This window comes from Dipodomys spectabilis, unplaced genomic scaffold (assembly GCF_019054845.1).
Source record: "Dipodomys spectabilis isolate Male_0828 unplaced genomic scaffold, ASM1905484v1 ptg000373l, whole genome shotgun sequence".
Classification (NCBI taxonomy): Eukaryota; Metazoa; Chordata; class Mammalia; order Rodentia; family Heteromyidae; genus Dipodomys; species Dipodomys spectabilis.
In genome coordinates, this window is record NW_024871050.1 from 3,047,762 (window position 1) to 3,067,165 (window position 19,404).

At 37.4% G+C, this 19,404-nt stretch overlaps 1 protein-coding gene across 1 annotated transcript in view; it reads right to left on the bottom strand.

Annotated features, from left to right (window-relative positions):
* Raph1 (Ras association (RalGDS/AF-6) and pleckstrin homology domains 1) overlaps nucleotides 1-19,404 on the bottom strand; it is an 85,249-nt gene that overhangs the window by 22,942 nt on the left and 42,903 nt on the right. The window contains 1 exon segment of the mRNA XM_042667035.1: nucleotides 17,165-17,670. Within this exon segment, the coding sequence (XP_042522969.1) occupies nucleotides 17,165-17,670 (506 nt within the window).

Here is a 19,404-nt window from a genome sequence, read left to right on the forward strand (position 1 = left end):
CAATAACCATCAAATGTCAAGCCTCCTCAAATTTACATAGGAGACAGAAACTGGGTGAAGATCTTATGATTAAATGAAAACCAACACTGCAGTTGCAAAGTGTATGAACATCCTCTGTGGTATAAAAGTTAGAATACTTGTACTAGAAAAATACAGTTAGTTTATAGCCATTAAAAGAGGGCTAGTGAATGTCTTTATCTGAGAAATCAAAGCTATATGGATTCAGAACAAATCTAGTTAAAATAAGCTAAACAGTTTTTAGCCGTTTCTTTGGAAGTTAGTATACTGTACAAATTACAACAATTTAAAAGTTACACAGGGCTAGGGATGCTGGCACACATTCATATAATCCTAGCAGAGCGGGAGGAGGGAGGTTAGAGTAGGAGGAACAAAGGTCTGAGGTTGCCTCTGAACAAAATCAGAAGATACCATCAAAAAATTAAAGCAAAAAGGGCTGGGGGTGTTAATTTAAGTAGTAGATCCTTGCCTAGCAAGTTTGAGGTCCTGAATTCAAACTTCAATACCAAAGAAAGGTTACCTAAAATAAAATGAGAACTTGGAATGATATACAATTTAATATTTATTAAATGCTCCAGCTACAACACTGCTTAGAACCAAAATAATAATAGTACAAGTAATTTATTTCATCTAACTAAGTCATGAAATTGATAGACTCTAAGAGAACTAAGTACTCAAAATTTGCCATACTATGAGACATATTATACATGGTATCTCATGTACCTACAAAAATATAAGACTATTTTTATTACTATACTGTTATCTTCCAAGATCATGAGGTATTTATCAAATGACTACTTCTTTCTCCCACCATAATGTTATAGATTTTATTGTCCTAAAGGTCACAGCTGAAGCTTCTGTGATACCAATGAATAAAAAGTATTTGTTAATAAGTAAAAGGTGTTCAGTTATGTAACACATTAAGATAGTAAAGCAAGAACATGGCTAACAATAGAGCATTTCTTTGACAGACTTCTCAGAGAAGGGATTAGAACTGGGACCTCAGGGGGAGACAAACTGCCCTCAAGTGGTATGTTAAGATGCACATATATAGGACTGGGGGTGTAGCTCACTAATAGACCACATGCTGTGCATATTTAAAGCCCCAGGTTCAGTCCTAAGTACCAAGAAAAGAGAGAGGAGGAGAACGTACACTCAATTCAGCTTCACAGCAGCCAGGTTCCCATTAGAAAGGCACTGACATCAGCACTAGGGCTGTTTGAGAGGTCCAGTGGTTGGGGTTCCCGCAATTTCTGCCATCTTTTCCATGGCTCCATCCTAAGCCTATGCAAATGCAGATTCTACTCTACTGAATTTTGCTCCTCAAATTTGTTATTGTACAGTGGTATTACTCTAAGTGGTAGCCAAATATGCCAATGCTACCACTTTTGCAATGGAGGAAGACATGAGGACAGGAATGGCCCTGATACAGTCAGTATTGTTCTCTATTGGGCAAAGGGGATAAGTTGTTGACACTGTTATCCAAAATTTGCCCATAAAAGCTCCCTGTGAGAGGGACTTTATTTCATTTACTGCTGTATTCCAAGACTATGAACACTGAGGTTACTCTGTAAATATCAGCTGAATTGATGAAGTTAGTCTTTTCAATACTTTACCATTTGATTTAGAGAAAAATCCAAGTGCCTGTGGCACAGCTTGAATGATGTGGCTCTTCCAAATCCAAGTCGACACTTGGACGTTCACTTCTCCTTGGCGGCTCTAGCCATTACTTCACTGTTCAGCTTCTCAAACATATAAAGCTCATTTTCCCTCAGTCTATCTCCATAATACACTCCCTTCTACAAATTGGTTTATTTTCATCCTAAAGGCTTTAGAAAGACCTTTAGAAGGATCTTTTCTGTTCTTACCACATGAAATAGATCTCAAATCCTCTATGTATTTTCTACTTTTTTACCTTACTTCTTTTATAATATTTACTTGAACATGCTTGTTTTTGGGTTTATATCAACCTTCCTCTTTAGACTGAGCTCCTAAGAATGGGGAATATGTTTGTTTTATATAGTGTTGTATCCTAGCAACCTATATAGGATATGGCCAAACAAATATTACTGAATAAGTAAACCACAGAAATGGTAAAACATATAGCAATGTTAGAAATGGGTAAGGAGGTGGACACGTAAAAGTTAGGATACATAATTACTTGGATAAGAGACAAGAGCCTGTTATTGGGTAGAGGCAACAGAAATAAAATGGATTAGCAAACTCAAATTATGACAGGCTTTATTACAGATTTGAGATATATAGTGAGAAGAACTGTGCCCAGATGATCAGAGGGCTCAGCCTGAATTGCTGAGAGAATGGCAATATCCTACATGGAAGCAGAAATGTTACAAAGATGTAAATAAACACTTGTGAGATTTAATTTCTACAAAGATGTTGGTAATCTTTTAGGAAACCCTGTCAGCTATTAGTGATCTGGAAATGGGAGGTATGGGAGAGAGCATAGACAGACAGGGAGAGCCAATGTATATTTTACAGTATTAGGAAGAAATTTTAAAAAAACCCTCAGAAAGCTGGGCGCTGGTGGCTCACGCCTGTAATCCTAGCTACTCAGGAGGCTGAGATCTGAGGATCGCGGTTCAAAGCCAGCCCGGGCAGGAGAGACCGTGAGACTCCTATCTCCAATAAACCACCAGAAAATGGGAAGTGGTGCTGTAGCTCAAGTGGTAGAGCACTCACCTTGAGCTGAAGAGCTGAGGGACAGCGCCCAGGCCCAGAGTTCAAACCCCACGACCGACAAAAAAAAAAAAGAAAACAAAGAGGTGGCCGGGCGCTGGTGGCTCACGCCTATAATCCTAGCTACTCAGGAGCCTGAGATCTGAGGATCGCGGTTCAAAGCCAGCCCGGGCAGGAGAGACCGTGAGACTCCTATCTCCAATAAACCACCAGAAAACCGGAAGTGGCGCTGTAGCTCAAGTGGTAGAGCGCTCGCCTTGAGCTGAAGAGCTGAGGGACAGCGCCCAGGCCCAGAGTTCAAGTCCCACGACCGACAAAAAAAAAAAAAAAAACCCTCAGATACGGTAACTTACATATAATTATTATATGTATTCTTCAGAAACCAAAAGCAATTCTGATACTTTAAATAAGATAATAAAAAGTGTTATGCCAGTGGCTCAGGCCTGCAATCCTAGATCTAAGGATTGCAGTTTGAAGCCAGCCTGGGCAGGAAAAGTCCTTGAGACTCTTCTCTCCAATAAACTACTCACAAAAAGTGATGCTATAGCCCAAGTGGTAGAGTGCTAGCCTTGAGCATAGAAAAGCTCAGGGACAGTGCTCAGGCCCTGAGTTCGGGGCCCAGGATCAGAAAAAGAAAGCAAGAAAGCAAGCAAGCAAGCAAGCAAGAAAGAAAGAAAGAAAGAAGAAAGAGAGAAAGAAAGAAAGAGAGAAAGAAGAGAAAGAAAGAAAGAAAGAGAAAGAGAAAGAGAAAAAGAGAGAGGGGGGAGGGAGAGAGAGAGAGAGGGAGGGAGAAAGGAAAAGAAAGAGCACGAAATGACCTGAAAACAGATAGAAAGCAATTCAGCTTCCTCCTTGCATCATTTCCTGGTTAATGATAACTGCTAAAAGATTTTTAAGTTGTTGTAAAATACTAGCCCAATGAATATTATGCTGGAATGATTTAAACACTCTTTGAGAATGGAGAACTGAGAAATTAAAACTGTAGTCTTCTATTCCAATATGACTAATATTATTATTGACTAATATAGTCTTCCTATACAAATGTTTTAATTAAACCAGGAGGCGATAATGTAAACAAGAATTGTAAAGCGTGCTGAAGAAACTCATAGCATGAAACCATTAGTAGTAATAAAGTTCAAATACAAGCAACTTTTTAGACTTTCAAATGCAATATTCAACTAGAAAAAGTGCAATATACATGTAAGTCAAATAAGTTTATGAAAGTTTTAAAAAATTAAACTATTGAAAATATTTTCTATTCTCAATACCATCTAATAGACATTAAGATCAGGTAGCTAAAGTACCCCACTAAATTAGCTGACATAAAGCAATAATCTGAGAACACAATCAAAACTAGAAATTAAATTCTATCTCAAAGGCAATAAATAGTTACATGCACGTGGAAAGCAGTAGTATCACCTTGGTCAGCAAATGAGAAGGTTTTCCTGCAATGTTTCTCAGAAGAAGTGAGGTTTCCCTGTCCAGATAGGAGTGCTTGTACAGGAAAAGAGAGAGAAACAAAAACAAAAACAAAAAGGCAATAACAGAAGTCAGTGGAGGTTTCATGTGTTTAAAATATAAATATAAAGCAGACGAAGAATGATTCTTTATAATTATCTCTTTTTTTTTTTGTAAACTGAGCGAAGTATGTCCATAAAAAAAAAAAGAGAAAAGAAAAAAAAAGGAAGGAGGCAACAGACCTCCAAACTAGTTGAATACATGAAAGAGGGAAATGGAAAAGCAAACAACTGTAGTGGTGACTAAAAGAAAATAAGACCTTATTTATATGTAGCTATAAGTATTTTGGTAAACTACCAACAGGTGCCAAGACTGACAGCTAGCTCAGTAGATGGTGTGTCAAACGAGTCTTCCCTTCTCAGTCCTCTACTCAGACCTTTGCATTCTTCTCCTAGCCAATCCCTCCTCCTTGCTGAAGAGCAAGGAGTCTTGGGAGCATTTGTGAGTGGTATCAGTGGGAATACCAGTCAGTCTCTTGGGCCAGCTATCTTTGAACCTTGACGCTCAGATCTCAGCCTCCACAGTAGTTAGGATTACAGGCATGAGCCACTAGCATTCAACTCATAGTTTTTGTTTTGATGGTGGGAGGCAGATTTTATCTTGTAAAATTTGAAATGCAATTACTTGAAAATTCTATTCATTTGGGGTTTTTTAGAATTTATTGTAAAGGTGATGCACAAAGGAGTACAGTTATGCAAGTCAGAAATAGGGATCTTTATTTTTCTGAAAAAAATTAGTAAGTTTGTAAAATAAATAGTATGTTTTCAAATTTTATCCTGAAATATACAGTTTTACATAAACCAATATACGAATACCAATATAAGAATATTTTCCTCATTATGTGTAAATAAGAAAAAATGAATAGGGATGGTCAGTCATGCTAATGCATGTCTGTAATCCTAGCCGCTTAAAAGGAAGAGTAGCCAGATAGGATCATTTAAGAACTAATCAGGTAGAAAGTTTATTAAGACCCCCATCTCAACAAAATGGTTTGCTGTCATTCTAGTTATGCAGAAAGCTTACTAGGAGGTTACCAGTCCATGCTGGCCCTGGCAAAAAAAAAACCCGTGAAGCCCTATATGAAGGTCTTAGATAATTAAACTGAAAACCTGTAATTGCTCTTTTGTGTGTATGTTTGTGTGTGTGTGGCAAGTATAATACATTGTGTGGTGGTATAGGAACACAAAGGAGATAAGGACTTATGCCAGAATTAAGTCCTGGCTTATATTTCTAAAGGATCAGTAAGCAGCTACAAGTCTGGGTTAGGGCTGGGGAAATAGAAAGCAAATATTAGACCCAAGTGGTTCTCAAAGAGGGTAGTGTTGTCTTTCAGTAGGCAAATGGTGAGGGCATTTGGGGGCTTTAAGAGTAAAGAAGAAAGGAAGAATTACAAGCATTTATAGTAAATCAGAGATGCTAGATGCCCTACAAACAAGGAACTATGTCACATAACAAAAATCAGCATCACAGTTCATATGGTATTTTAATGACCTTACATGGAAAAAACACACAGATAGGCAACTCTATTTATTACAATTAACTCTATTTTACATAGAAACACCAATGATTTTTATACTTTTAATTTTCACTTCTTTTTTCGGCTAGTCCTGGAGCTTGAACTCAGCCTGAGTGCTGTTCATAAGCCTCTTCCTTCTCAAGGCAAGGCTAGCACTCTACCACTATGAGCCACAGCGCCACTTCTGGCTTTTTCAGAGTAGTTTACTGGAAATAGTCTCAAGGACTTTCCTGCCTGGGCTGGCTTCCAACTGTAATCCTCAGATCTCAGCCTCCTGAGTAGTAGGATTACAGGTGCTACCAATGTCCAGCTTAATTTTCACTGTTTTAAGGAGTGCCTTTATCCTATAAAGCAGATTAGGAGAACTTGTGCTTTCTTTTTAATTGTTATTTTGTACCTATAGTAAGGCTTAAACTTAGGGCTAGGTGTCGTTCTTTAGCTTTCTTTGCTCAATGCTGGCACTCTACCATTTGAGCCATAGCTCTATTTCTAGCTTTTTGTTGGTTAATTGGAGATAAGTGTCTCATATACTGTTCTTGCGTGAGCTGTCTTTGAATCTGGTCCTCAGACTGTAGCTTCCTGAATAGCTAGGATTATAGGCATGAGCCACTGGCTTTCTTTTTTTGTTCAAAATTCATGAAGAGTTGCTCATAATGTTAGGAAATCACTCAGCAATGGAAGCTGAGTTTGAAGGAAGAACTGACACTACTGTATTTGTGCCCTGTTATATAGAAGCAAATGGGAGAGATTTAAAATTCCTTTGAACAGATTTATAAACTAAATAATATTAATAAAAATATGAAGTACTGGAATTTCGGAGCTTCATTAGGACCAAATGTTTAAAAATATTTCTATTACTTTGTTTAGAATATTTGTAGCACAATCAAATATCAAAATCATTTCGTAATGATCTAATCTCATATAATTTTTATCACTGTAATTATAAATAAAATTAATCTCAAAAATAAGATGCATTCCTACAATGCCTATATTCTGGAGGCTAACAGGAAGACTAACTTGAGGCCAGCTTAGGGCCACATAGTAATAAGACTGTCAACAACAAAAACTAAACCAAAAAATCTATGTCATTTGTTAGAATTTTGTACTTTATCACTATCCCTACATTGCCTATAAATTGTCTTAGTATACTATCCCTACTTCAGTTAAGGTTACTTCCCATTTTCTCTTATGATGTAAAAATGTCATATTTGCTATTATCCTAACGCATCTTAATTTTAGTGCCCATTCATATTTCTGTTCTTTTTCCTGTACCTGATAGAAACAAAACAACAAAAAACTTCTTCTCTTGTCATACTGGCCACTGGTGGCTCACGCCTGTAATCCTAGCTACTCAGGAGGCTGACATCAGAGGATCACAGTGGAAACCAGCCCTGGCAGGAAAGTCCATGAGACACTTATCTCCAAAAAAGCCAAATGTAGAGCTGTGGCTCAACTGATAGGGTGCTAGCCTTGAGCAAAAAAGCTCAGGGACAGTGGCCAAGCTCTAGGACTCATATCTGTACACATACGAGTACACGCACACACACATATAAAAAGAAAATATTAAAGTACTCATAGCTTTTATTTAACCTAAAATACCCAAATAATGTCTCAACCAGTAATAATGAAACATTCTTTATTCATACAAGCCTTTGAAAGTCAGTGTCTATTTTATCTTTTCAGCCCATTTCAATTTAGATTAGCCACATTTAAGTACTTAATAGCCATTAACATGTGGTTAGTGGCAACTATATGAGAACTGTGAAGCACTGAAGTATCAAGATTTGTCAGCCACTGACCAGAGAATTCGTATTTGAGGAAATAAAACTTGGGTTTTCAGACAAGCATTTGTACAGGGGAGTCATTCACTAGAAAACTTCATTCTAAAGAAAACATTCTAATTTTTTTTTAACATGTGGTTTTAGATTTCAATGCAAAAACTGTATCAGGTAGGCTATCTTCTATGCGTACCATAATCAATGATACCATATCATAAAGTTTGTTGTGTGTATTTATTTGGTTTGCTCATTTACTTTTAGGTTTGTTTCAATCTTACAGAAAATTGAGGCTATATGACAAGTTTCATCATTTGGAGTCTAACAAGTGCATTCTTCTTCATCTACTTTTAAATACTTGCATGACATGTTTACAGAACTTACAGGTGTCAGCTCAGCCTGTTCTTCTGTGAAGTCAGTATGATGCTTGGCCTGCTTGCTGGGACATCTCAGAGAAATAGCATGCTGTGAAAAATGGAGGAAGGAAGAAAATGATAGGTAACAGAGGTGTAAAGGGCAGCTCTCTTCATCATGCAGGAAGAGACAAAGATCACTGAAATGAAACGAGAGCAATGAAACAGTAATGAAAAGGAGCATGAAATCATATTTCATTCTTTTATGGAACTCAGAAAGGTGAGAACCACATGAACTTAATCCTTCACAAAAACTACTTCATTCTACTTCTGAACAGTATAGCTGAATGGAAGAACTACACAACATACTGTACCCAGTACCAATTCATGCTAAGAAACTTTCACTTGTTCTTGAACACTGTACTCTCAATTTTCTCTCTTTACTCATTTAATAATTTCTCCAAAGCTTTTTCTAAGTAAGTCTCCATGTCTTCAGGCTTTTAGCTTCTCTTCTTCCTCTTCACATGACTTCCCTACACCCCCCCAAAAACTACATCACCATAAAGATTTTATCACTGAAGATATCCTATAACTAAATATATATATATATACACACACATATGTGTGTATATATATGTATGTGTATTTAAATAATATGCCTTACACATGTGAGGCAAGTACTCTAAAAGTTGAATTATGCCCCAGCCTGGTTTTGTTTCTTTGACTGGTTTTTGTTCTTTGCATTTTTCTGGTATTGGTCCTAGGGCTTGAACTTAGGGCCTAAGCACTGTCCTTGAGCTTCTTTTGCTCAAGGCTAGCATTGTACACTTGAGCTACACTTCTGGCTCTTTTGTGGTTAACTGGAGATAAGTTTCATAGACTTTCCTACCTGAGCTGGCTTCAAACTGTGATCCTTAGATCTCAGCCTTCTGAGTAGGTAGGATTAAAGTCATGAGCCACTGGCACCTGGCTATGGCTGGTTGGTTTTTATCAGGCAGGGTCTTTGCCCAGGCTACTCTCAAACTTGCAATCTTCTGCCATACCTCCTAGACTATTGTGCTAGCTTAAATGCAAATTCTTTCTCATTTCTCTCTCGTTTTATAGGAATAAATAATCCTCTTCAACCCCTCCAACGCTAAGCATGTCCCAGATCCCATTCATTCCTTCTCCAATATCTCTAGTCTGATAATCAGGCCAGCCTAGGGGAAAGTAGCAGAAAAGGGTTCAATTCTTTACCTTCCTTTTGTGGTATTATTTTCTGCTCCGAACTGACAAATGTCCTGAATTCATGCTATTCAGAATTGCCACTTCCTAAACACACATCAATTCCTAACTCCCTGCAATCTTTTCCCCCAAAGGTTTTATATTTTTAATTATAATGTCATTCATTCTCAAAGATATCCATGACTTTTCTATTAAAGAGATTTTATGTCTGCCTACTGTAGTACTGGCTACAATGTGCTGCAAATGCTTGTTTGGTTGTCTACACTCTATATCCCTTCCCCTTGTACACTTGTATGTGTAGTGGACATTGTGTACTATGACAGTTTTATCCCTTATAGTACAGTGAGATGCTTAGGGACTCAAATATTTATGGAATAGAGAGATAACTATTTCTGTTTGGCCTTTATTCACATGCTTGGCAGATCAAGACTAGATTCTAGGCTAGGTTCAGGACTAGGTTCCATTTCCACAAAGTAAATATTTTCTTACAAATAATTATCTACTTCCAATCTGATCTTTACCTACTCTTTATCATTATTTACATATATTAAAGCTCTGCTTTAAAAATGAATTAATCAGGAAGTGGCGCTGTAGCTCAAGTGGTAGAGCGCTCGCCTTGAGCTGAAGAGCTGAGGGACAGCGCCCGGCCCAGAGTTCAAGCCCCACGACCGACACAAAAAAAAAAAAAAAAAAAAAAAGAATTAATCAATTAGCCACATAAATTTTGCTCTAACCTAAGTTCTAAAACCTTTTATGTTAAATAATCAAAGTCTCAATCTTTCAAAAATTCTCCACAAATCTGCAGACCAAGATTGCATTTTCTTAATCCCAGCACTAGGATTTGAGCTGAGGCCTCCTGCCTGCAAGGCAGCAGGCCTTTACCACCACTTGAGCCAAACTCTCAGCTCCTGGTTGCCACTTTCTTGAACTAAATTTGTAACTGTTAAAATGAAGTATGATCTGCTAGCCAGAATCCTGGCAGTGGAAGTGGGAGGACATACTTTGGAAAGCACTGATCTAAACACCAGTGCCAAACAACTATCAAGAAATGGCCTTATCCCAAAGTAATGTTTACAAATAAAACACTTCCCATCATAGCTAGCAATTTAGATTATGTATAACTACAGAAAGGAAGTGGAGGATTATGCATCCATTCACTCTTCAACTAAAATAGTTGCACATTCCTCTTTAACTGATATGTGTATGCATTTTTCACAAATATACTTAGAAATAAGTATAACACAATTGTGGAAAAGAATGCAAACCCTGACAGTGGAATATCTGGGATGAAGCCCCAGCTTGTCCGTTTACTAACAATGTGATTGTTAGATTTCTTAAGCTTTTTATTTTGTTATGTAAAGTTAGCATTTATCTCCATAGGCTTCTATGAATAATTGAGTATGCACTATATTATTTTAAAAACAAGAAACTACAGCCCTCATCACAATTTTACTTAAGCCTAAATTTAGAATTGCTAAATTTTTACCTACAATATTAAAATACTTAAACAATATATACCACAATGCCACAAGATGGGAGTGTTACTACATGAATCTCTTTACTTGTTTTTCTCCTGCCCATGTCTCCTTTTGAATCTCTAGGTTGAGCTTTGTGGACACTGGCCAGTCTACTGTTGGTGTTGAAGGGAATCTTCAGTTCTGTGATGAAGTAGTATGGTAAGGTTGGGTTCAAATCCTTGGGCAGGTTATAGAGTTGCTCTTTGCCCCAGTTCCTTCCATTGTGAAACAAGGTAATAACGACAGAGTTGACATGGAGATTGGGGTTAGTTGAGAAATAATTTATGTGAACTAGACATTGCACCAAGCTTTCACCAGACCATCAGCCTATTTTTCACCTGATAGCTATTTCCTGGTGCTACTAAACATCATTAAGCCAGTGAGATCTGGAATAAAACAGTATACATAAATAAATTTCAGTATAAAATAAAGGATACTGGAATAAGAAAGTTAATTTCAATAAGTGAAAAATCAACTGTAACTCCATTCCTTCAACAGTTTATGTAGGACTTAAAGATTTCAGAAAGTCCTGTGCTCTCTACTAACCATTTAATTCTTTAGAGGTAAGAGGTTAGGTTTGCTAAGAATAATTTGGGATTTTGCTGGCAGTGGGGTCACATCTCACATGCTATAAACACAATTACTGTATTTTCCCCAGTGTTTCAAACTTTCTGAACAAATTTCTTGAAACAGTTCTAGAACTTGGAAGAAGTAGAAAAATTGCATTGAAGTTAGGATATGCTATTAGGAGAATTGTAGTTTGGGACTAGACTGTGCAACAAGTTATCTAGACCCCATCTCAACAACAAACCAGAGATAATTCATTTCTATAACAGGAGGAACAAGTAGGAAGATCACGATTCAAGGATAGCTCCAGAAAAAAATGTGAGAAAAATAATTAAAGCAAAAAAGGGCTGGGGGTTAGGAAGCAGTGGCTCATGCCTATAATCCTAGTTACTCAGGAGACATTTTTTTTTTTTTTGGTGTGGGCTACTGACATAATATGTCATATATATTATGAATAAATGAGTCAGTGAGGGCTGTAGGTGTGGCTCAACTGGCTTGCTTAACAAGCACAGGGCATTAAGTTCAAGCTCTAATATTGTCAAAACTAAGTTTCATTGAAAAGCCTTTCACATGAGAAAAATTCCTAAAATTTGAAAGTTAATAACTCACATACCAGACAATTTTCATTAATCAACCTTTTTTTGTCTGACCTTATGGCTAGAACTCAGGTCATTGTACTCTTGGTCAGTCAGTAATCTACCATTTGAACCATTCCTCCTGCCAAGCTTTTTGCTGGTTAATTGGAGATAAGAGCCTCACAGGTTTGTCTGCCGAGGCTGGCTTTGATCAACCTTATGAGTAGCTGGGATTACAAGCATGTAACACCCAGTTTCAAATTTTCTTAAGATTTAGAAAAACCAATTGAATCTGCTATGAAGTATAGTAATAGCTTAAAAGTATTATTAAAAAAATACACTTTTATATATAAAATTCTAAATTCAAAAGACCTGCTAATGGTTAAATCTCACCAGAAGAAAACATTAAAGGTATATTTTAGATTTGTTTTTTATTTCTTAAGCCCTATTTCATAAACAATTTATAACATACAATTACCACTTAAATTTCCAAGCTGTTGTCTTACTGGTGATATAATACTAGCCTTGAGAAAAATAAAGCTTAGGGACAGTGCCCTGAGTTCAAGCCCCAGGACCAACACTTATTAATAAATAAATAATAAGTCATAGTAACTTGAGTGTAGGGATGGCCTGAGGAAAGATGGAAATGGGAGAAGTGACATTGGTCAAGATGCATTGCATTTATAACCTGAATTCTGGCATTGAAACCTCTTTAAACAACTTAATAGTGATAATTATTGAAGGATTTTGACAGAATAGTAACTGTAATTATAAGTCATTGTTATATATATCCATGGAATATTTTTAATAAGAAAATATTCTTAAACACCCAGGAAATACTCATTTTAACTATCAATCACGCTTTTAAGATTTTAAGAATGTAAGGAAGACATTATGACTTTGGAGGTCAAATTCTCAATTATTTAATTTCTTCAGTCTTGGTGTGGTTGGAATAATGCAATTACCAAAGGGCTAATATGAGGCATAAACTAGGTAACATAAATAAAGTACTTGCAAATACAATATTTTGACAAAAATCCAAGGAAGAAAAAGTCTGAGGAAAAAAAATACACTCTTTGCGATGTGGAATTATACTATACTGTTCTTATCCTTGGGGGCTTTTAGAAAGGAGATAGAAAAAAGAAAGCACAATATTGCTTTGAATTGATTCTTTCCACTTGTATTTGTATCATTATTACAGGAGTTTTCATGTTTCTTCACTGTGGTACTCCATTGGCCATTTTGAAGGAAAACAACTGATGTTTATTTCAGAGTACAGACATTTAGATTAAGACAGTGGACTGACATTGTACCATTTGAAAGGAAATGGAAAGATTTAGAAAAAATTATAGTAAGTGAAGTAAGCCAGACCCAAAGAAACATAGGTTGCCTGGTTCCCCTCATTTGTTGTAACTAGAATGAGGCTATTAATCAACAAGTAAATACACTGGGTGGTAAAAGGCAAAAAAAATACACTTGGATATGATAAATTTTACAGGACTGTAGACATTCACACAGTGAGACCAAAGGAGAATATTCTTTTTTTTTTTTTTTGGTCAGTTGTGGGGCTTGAACTCTGGGCCTGGGCGCTGTCCCTCAGCTCTTCAGCTCAAGGCGAGTGCTCTACTGCACCACTTTCGGTTTTCTAGTGGTTAATTGGAGCTAAGAGTCTCATGGACTTTCCTGCCCAGGCTGGATTTGAACCGTGATCCTCAGATCTCAGCCTCCTGAGTAGCTAGGATTACAGGCATGAGCCACTAGCGCCCGGGTAAAAGGAGAATATTCTTGAGAGGATCACAAAGGCTCAACAGCTATGTGCATATGATCATATAAAATGGTATTTATCAAAATGAACTCCCAAGAACTGGAAACAGGAGGGTTTTTGGTATTTTTTTCTTCCTCTGTCACTGTTTTTGCTTTCTTATCTTCTGTCTCATATGTAAGTGTATCTGTTTTTGAGAGGGTAAGGTGGGAGGACAAAAATGGTAGAACAAAGGGTGAACAAATGCAGCAGTAATACTCAAGGGATACTATTTTGAAAATGAACTATACAACCTGTGGGGAGGTTGGGAGGGAAAAATAGAAGAGGAGGGAAGGGGTTACACTGTTCAAAAGAAATATACTCATTACCTGGCTTACGTAACTGGAACCCATCATCTTTATAATAACAACAGAAAAAACCCAGATACCTCCAAAGCATTTGTTCAAAACTAGAAAAAAAAGTGCATTAAGTTTCAGCTAATTTGATGCATTTTTTTCAAGTAAGCACACTGAAAATTGAAAACTTGTGTTCATGTACCAACAGTCAATATGCTAACTCACCATGCAAAATGTCAAATTGTCAAGATTAGGATAACTCATCTTTGTACAAAATCTTAAATACGGACAAATTAATAAACAATTGGAGATTATCTGAAGAGGATGCATTAGGAATTTCTTTAATACTAATAATGAATGAATTGATGGGAGTGGTAGGGTTGGAAGGGATGGAGAAAAAGATGAACAGGGTAATATCAATTAAGATGCATTTTACTTATCAACTGACATATTGAATGGTAACCCCTTTGTACAACTACTGAAGAATTTAAAAAAAAGGACTATCGACTAAATATGTGCTTACATTTGCTCAAATATCATGCTTCTATGAGCCAAATACTGTTTTAGGCATTAAGGAAACCGAAAGAAATCAAAACAATGAAAAATCTTCTCCTCATGAAGTTTATAGTCACTTGGGAAGAGATAAACAAAATAAAAATGCATAGCATGTTTGGTAGTTGACATTGAAGGGCAAAATTAAGTGGAAAAGGGAAATAACTTGTAGTCACAGGGCAGTTAGAAGAGCTTGATTTTTAAATACCATCATAAAAGAAGACCTTACTGAGAAAGTGACATTTAAACAAATCCCTGAAGGTGGAAAGGATTATATCCTTAGATAACTGGGAAAGGGCACCTAGGCAGGGAAACAAATACAAAGGCTCTAAAGCAGTCACTGATAGCCGGCAAGGACAAGAGGAGACAATGCTGTATGCAGAGCAAGGGAAGGAAGAAAAAATGGGATAAATAGATCAGGGAAAGCAGATCAGGTAAGGCCACGTAATTTTGGCTTTACTCTGAGTAAGATACAATGCCTTTAAGGCTGAAAAGAGATGATCTGGCTTACTTTTAAGCAGATCACTATAACTGCAACGCAGAAAGACAAGCTAGAAGCCGGGCGCTGGTGGCTCACGCCTGTAATCCTAGCTACTCAGGAGGCTGAGATCTGAGGATCGCGGTTCAAAGCCAGCCCGGGCAGGAGAGGGCAGGAGAGACCGTGAGACTCTTATCTCCAATAAACCACCAGAAAACCGGAAGTGGCGCTGTAGCTCAAGTGGTAGAGTGCTCGCCTTGAGCTGAAGAGCTGAGGGACAGCGTCCAGGCCCAGAGTTCAAGCCCCACGACCGACCAAAAAAAAAAAAAAAAAAGAAAGACAAGCTAGAAAACTACTATAAAGACCTAGATCAAGATGTTGTTGACTTGGTAGTGAAGCTCTTGAGAAATGATCAAGATCTTGGCTATTTCTGAAGGTAAAGCCAAGAGAATTTTCTAACACCCTGGAAGAGAGATGGATAAAAAATGGTTGGACCCCAGGACATTTGCTTGATGAACTTGAAGATAGAACTTGAGATGGAAAAGATATGGCAAAATATATAACAGGTAGATCATATTTATTTTGAGCTAATTAAACTTTACTATTTAGACTGATATAATTTGCTAATTTTCTTTGCAATAAAACTCAAGTTTATTTCTAAACTACCTTGATGATTCATGTTTGTTTCATATTACCTAAAACAAAAATTAGGCACACTATTGAATGCCAAGTTTAGATTAATGTAAATAAATTGGAAAGAAAAATGTCAACAGTATAAATTTCAAATTTCTCTAGTTCCTTAAACAATGTTCCATAGAGTTTTACATTTGTATTGATTATACATAAACATTCTCTTACTCTGTATTACAGTAGACAAACAAAAGGCTGATTTTCTTTAGCCCCACTGATTTTCTTTCTTGCTACTATGGTACAACCCAAATGCCATCTTCAGATTAAAAGAATTCTTTCACCAAGAATCCTTTCACCAACAAAATCCAGCTTCAGTTAAACTTACATAAAAGATTTGTTCATATCTATCACTTCTGATTCTCAATTTCTATGAGGACGGTAGACCAAGTAGAACTAATTCCATTTTTTCTTATGAGAAACTGATGTTCAGAGAGGATGAATTCTTTCTTAAGTCTCATTAATATAGCAAGATATAACTAAATTCCAAGTTTTCTGAGCTCAGTAGCTCTTTCTTATTACCTCATACTGACTTGAATAAAATGGAGCAGATTTTGAAAACTGTAAGTGGGTTTCTTATGTTATTTTGAAACACACTAAAAAGCAATCTGATGCCAGGCACTAAAGGTTCATACCTGTAATCCTAGCTACCCAAGAGGCTAAGATCTGAGGACTGAGGTTTGAAGTTAAGATTAGAAAAGTCCATGAGCCTCATATTTCCAATTAACTAGCAAAAAAAAAAAAGTTGGAAGTAGAGGTGTGGCTCAAGTGGTACAGCATCCATCTGGAGTGGAAAAATCCAAGTAAGAGTTCAAGGCCTTGAGCCTAAGCCCCAGTACTGGCACTCCTCCCTCAAAAAAAAACAGGGCTAGGAAGGTGGCTCAGTGGTAGAGCGCTTGCCTTGCATGCATGAGGCCCTGGGTTCGATTCTCCCGCACCACATAAGCAAAAAGAAAAAAGCCGGAATTGGCGCTGTGGCTCAAGTGGTAGCGCTAGCCTTGAGCTGAAGAGCTGAGAGACAGTGCCCAGACCCAGAGTTCAGGCCCCATGACTGGACCCAAAAAAACAAAAAAAAAAACAAAACAAAAAAAAACAAAGGCTGATAATTACTAATGGCTTTGCAAATCACATTTCAATTTTTTTTTTCCAGTACTGGGGATTTTATTGAGTCTTGATATTTGCCAGATCTAGCTTCAAACTTCTGATTCTCCTTTTAGTCTCCTGAGTACCTGGAATTATTGGCTTGAACTATCATTCTTGGCTTCAAGGTTTTAATCATGAAATAAATGACATTAATTCAAGGGCTTCCAAAATCAAAAGAATAAAAATTTCTAAATCATTTCCGTAATGTTTACTTTGAGCAATATATTTCGTCTGAGTATTAGCTTTTTTTCCAGATAAGGCCTCATTCTTTGATCCTCCTATCTCAGCCTCTTACTAAGCAGGGATTATAAAGTACAACTGTACCCAGCCTGAGATTTTTTACAAACTTTCAATATAGGAGAATTAAGAAAGTTAATTCAAGCTACACTTTAAAAATTATTTACCCTTTATTTTAATACTAAAATGCTAGGAGAAAAATATATTTACCTCAGTAATTGGCTGTCCCTGATAGGTCAAATCTAGTTCTTGAGGGCGTGTTACTTTGTCAATATCCAAAGAATCCATGCTGGAGGCTGCAGAAGTCATGCTAGAACGAGAGGAGTTACTAATGGAGCGGACTTCAGCATCGCTCACGGTGCCTGCTGAGGCAGTTCTTCTGTGCTGATTAGTTCCTAAAGGCTTAGGATCTTCTAGTACCGATTGCTGAGCAGCTTCATCCATGCTCAAGGAAGCCTGTTCTAATTGTGCAGTGATGTCATCCAGGGAGTAGTTAGCATGGGAAGGCTTAGGTATCCTATTAGATGAAGAAGATAATCCTTTCAATGTGCCATGTTTGGAGGTATGTCGGCTGGCAGGTAATTTCTGAGTACTTTTCAGTTCTGTGACTTGACGCTTACTACTTCCTGAACCAATACTGCTTAGCTCCTGCTCTATAGAGCAAAGATCAGCCATCAGGGCATCCAGATCCACCGTTTCTCCCTGATTCAGAGCTTCTGCAAAACAACACACAAGTTTCCAGAACCAATCAGAATTCATACATTCTATTCTAAATCAGTTAAATATGGAAATGGTAGGGGATGCAAAAGAATGCATTCCATTGGGAATATAGTCAGTCAAATGGAAGTATTAAATAGGTTTTCTTTTTAATTCCCAGAGAATTTTCAGAAGCACTTTTACAATCTCTAATAATTAAGAATAAAGGTACGGGGCTGAGAGCCCAGTGGCTCACACCTGTAATCCTAGCTATGCAGGAGTCTGAGATCTGAGGATCATATTTCAAAGCCAGCCCAGGCACGAAAGTCTGTGCAACTCTTATCTCCAATAAACCATTCAGAAAACTGGAAGTGGCACTGTGGCTCAAGTGGTAGAGCGCTTGCCTTGAGCTGAAGAGCTGAGGGACAGCACCCAGGCCCAGAGTTCAAGGAAGCTGAGAGAATCATGGTTCAAGCTCCATGACCGTCAAAAAAAAAAAGAAAGAAAGAAAAAGAAAAAGAAAAAAAAAAAAAACAAAGGTATGCATTCAAACAAAATAGTGCAAAACATATTATTTAATAACTTTAGCCACATCCCTCATTAACTTTTTCTTTTTTCTTTTTGTTAGGTCTGAGACAGGGGCTTGAACTCAGCACCTGCCACTTTTGCTCACTGGCTAACACTCTACCAACTGAGCCACAACTCCAACTCTTCATGTAACTTTTAAACCACAGTTTGTAATAAGCTATTAATACAGTCAGTATCCAACAAAGATGTTATCAAAACAGCTGAGGGCATGAAAAAAATAAATGGAAAGTCCAATAAAAGTAAAGTTTAAAACAATAGAGTTGCGGGGCTGGGAAGGTGGCTCAGTGGTAGAGTGCTTGCCTTGCATGCTCGAGGCCCTGGGTTCGATTCCTCAGCACCATATAAGCAAAAAGAAAAAAGCCGGAAGTGGTGCTGTGGCTCAAGTGGTAGAGCGCTAGCCTTGAGCTGAAGAGCTGAGGGACAGTGCCCAGGCCCAGAGTTCAGGCCCACAACCGGACCCCCCCAAAAAAAAAAAAAAAAAATAGAGTTGCTTAGGTAGAGTACACTAAATAAATTTATGAGAAATGTTATTAAAATTAGTAACAACCATGTGGTTTACAGCTCTAATCCTAGCTACTGTAGAGGTGATTAACAGGACCATAGACAAGTAGCCTGGGTGGGAACAGGGGAGGGTTTAGCAAGACCTCAAGAGTGTTTGTCTATAATCCCAGCTCTGCAGGGGGCCACAAGTGAGTCACGCCATGGGCAATAGACATACACAGACAACAAGCCACAAGACCCTACATAAAAAAAAAAAAACACAAAAAAGGAAAAGAGAGCTGGGTGAATACAAGTGGCAGTTCAAATCCTAGGACCACACACACAAAAGAAATAATGAATTCTTTGGATTTTAATCCAGTGACAGAACAACAATGAAATTATTAAATTTTCTGTGAGGTTCTTCCTATGTATATACTTTGTCACTTACTAATAAGGAAAATATGTTTCAGTTGCTCTTTTCTAAGATAATCTACTTAGTATTATGCACAAATCAAAAAAAGTACTAAGTTATATGTATAGGCTTTTTTTTTGTTAGTCATAGGGCTTGAACTCTGGGCTTGCGTGCTGTTCCTGAGCTCATCAGCTCAAGGCAAGCGCTCTACTACTTGAGCCACTTCCAGCTTTCTGGTGGAGATAAGAGTTTTCCAGGCTGGCTTTCAATGGCG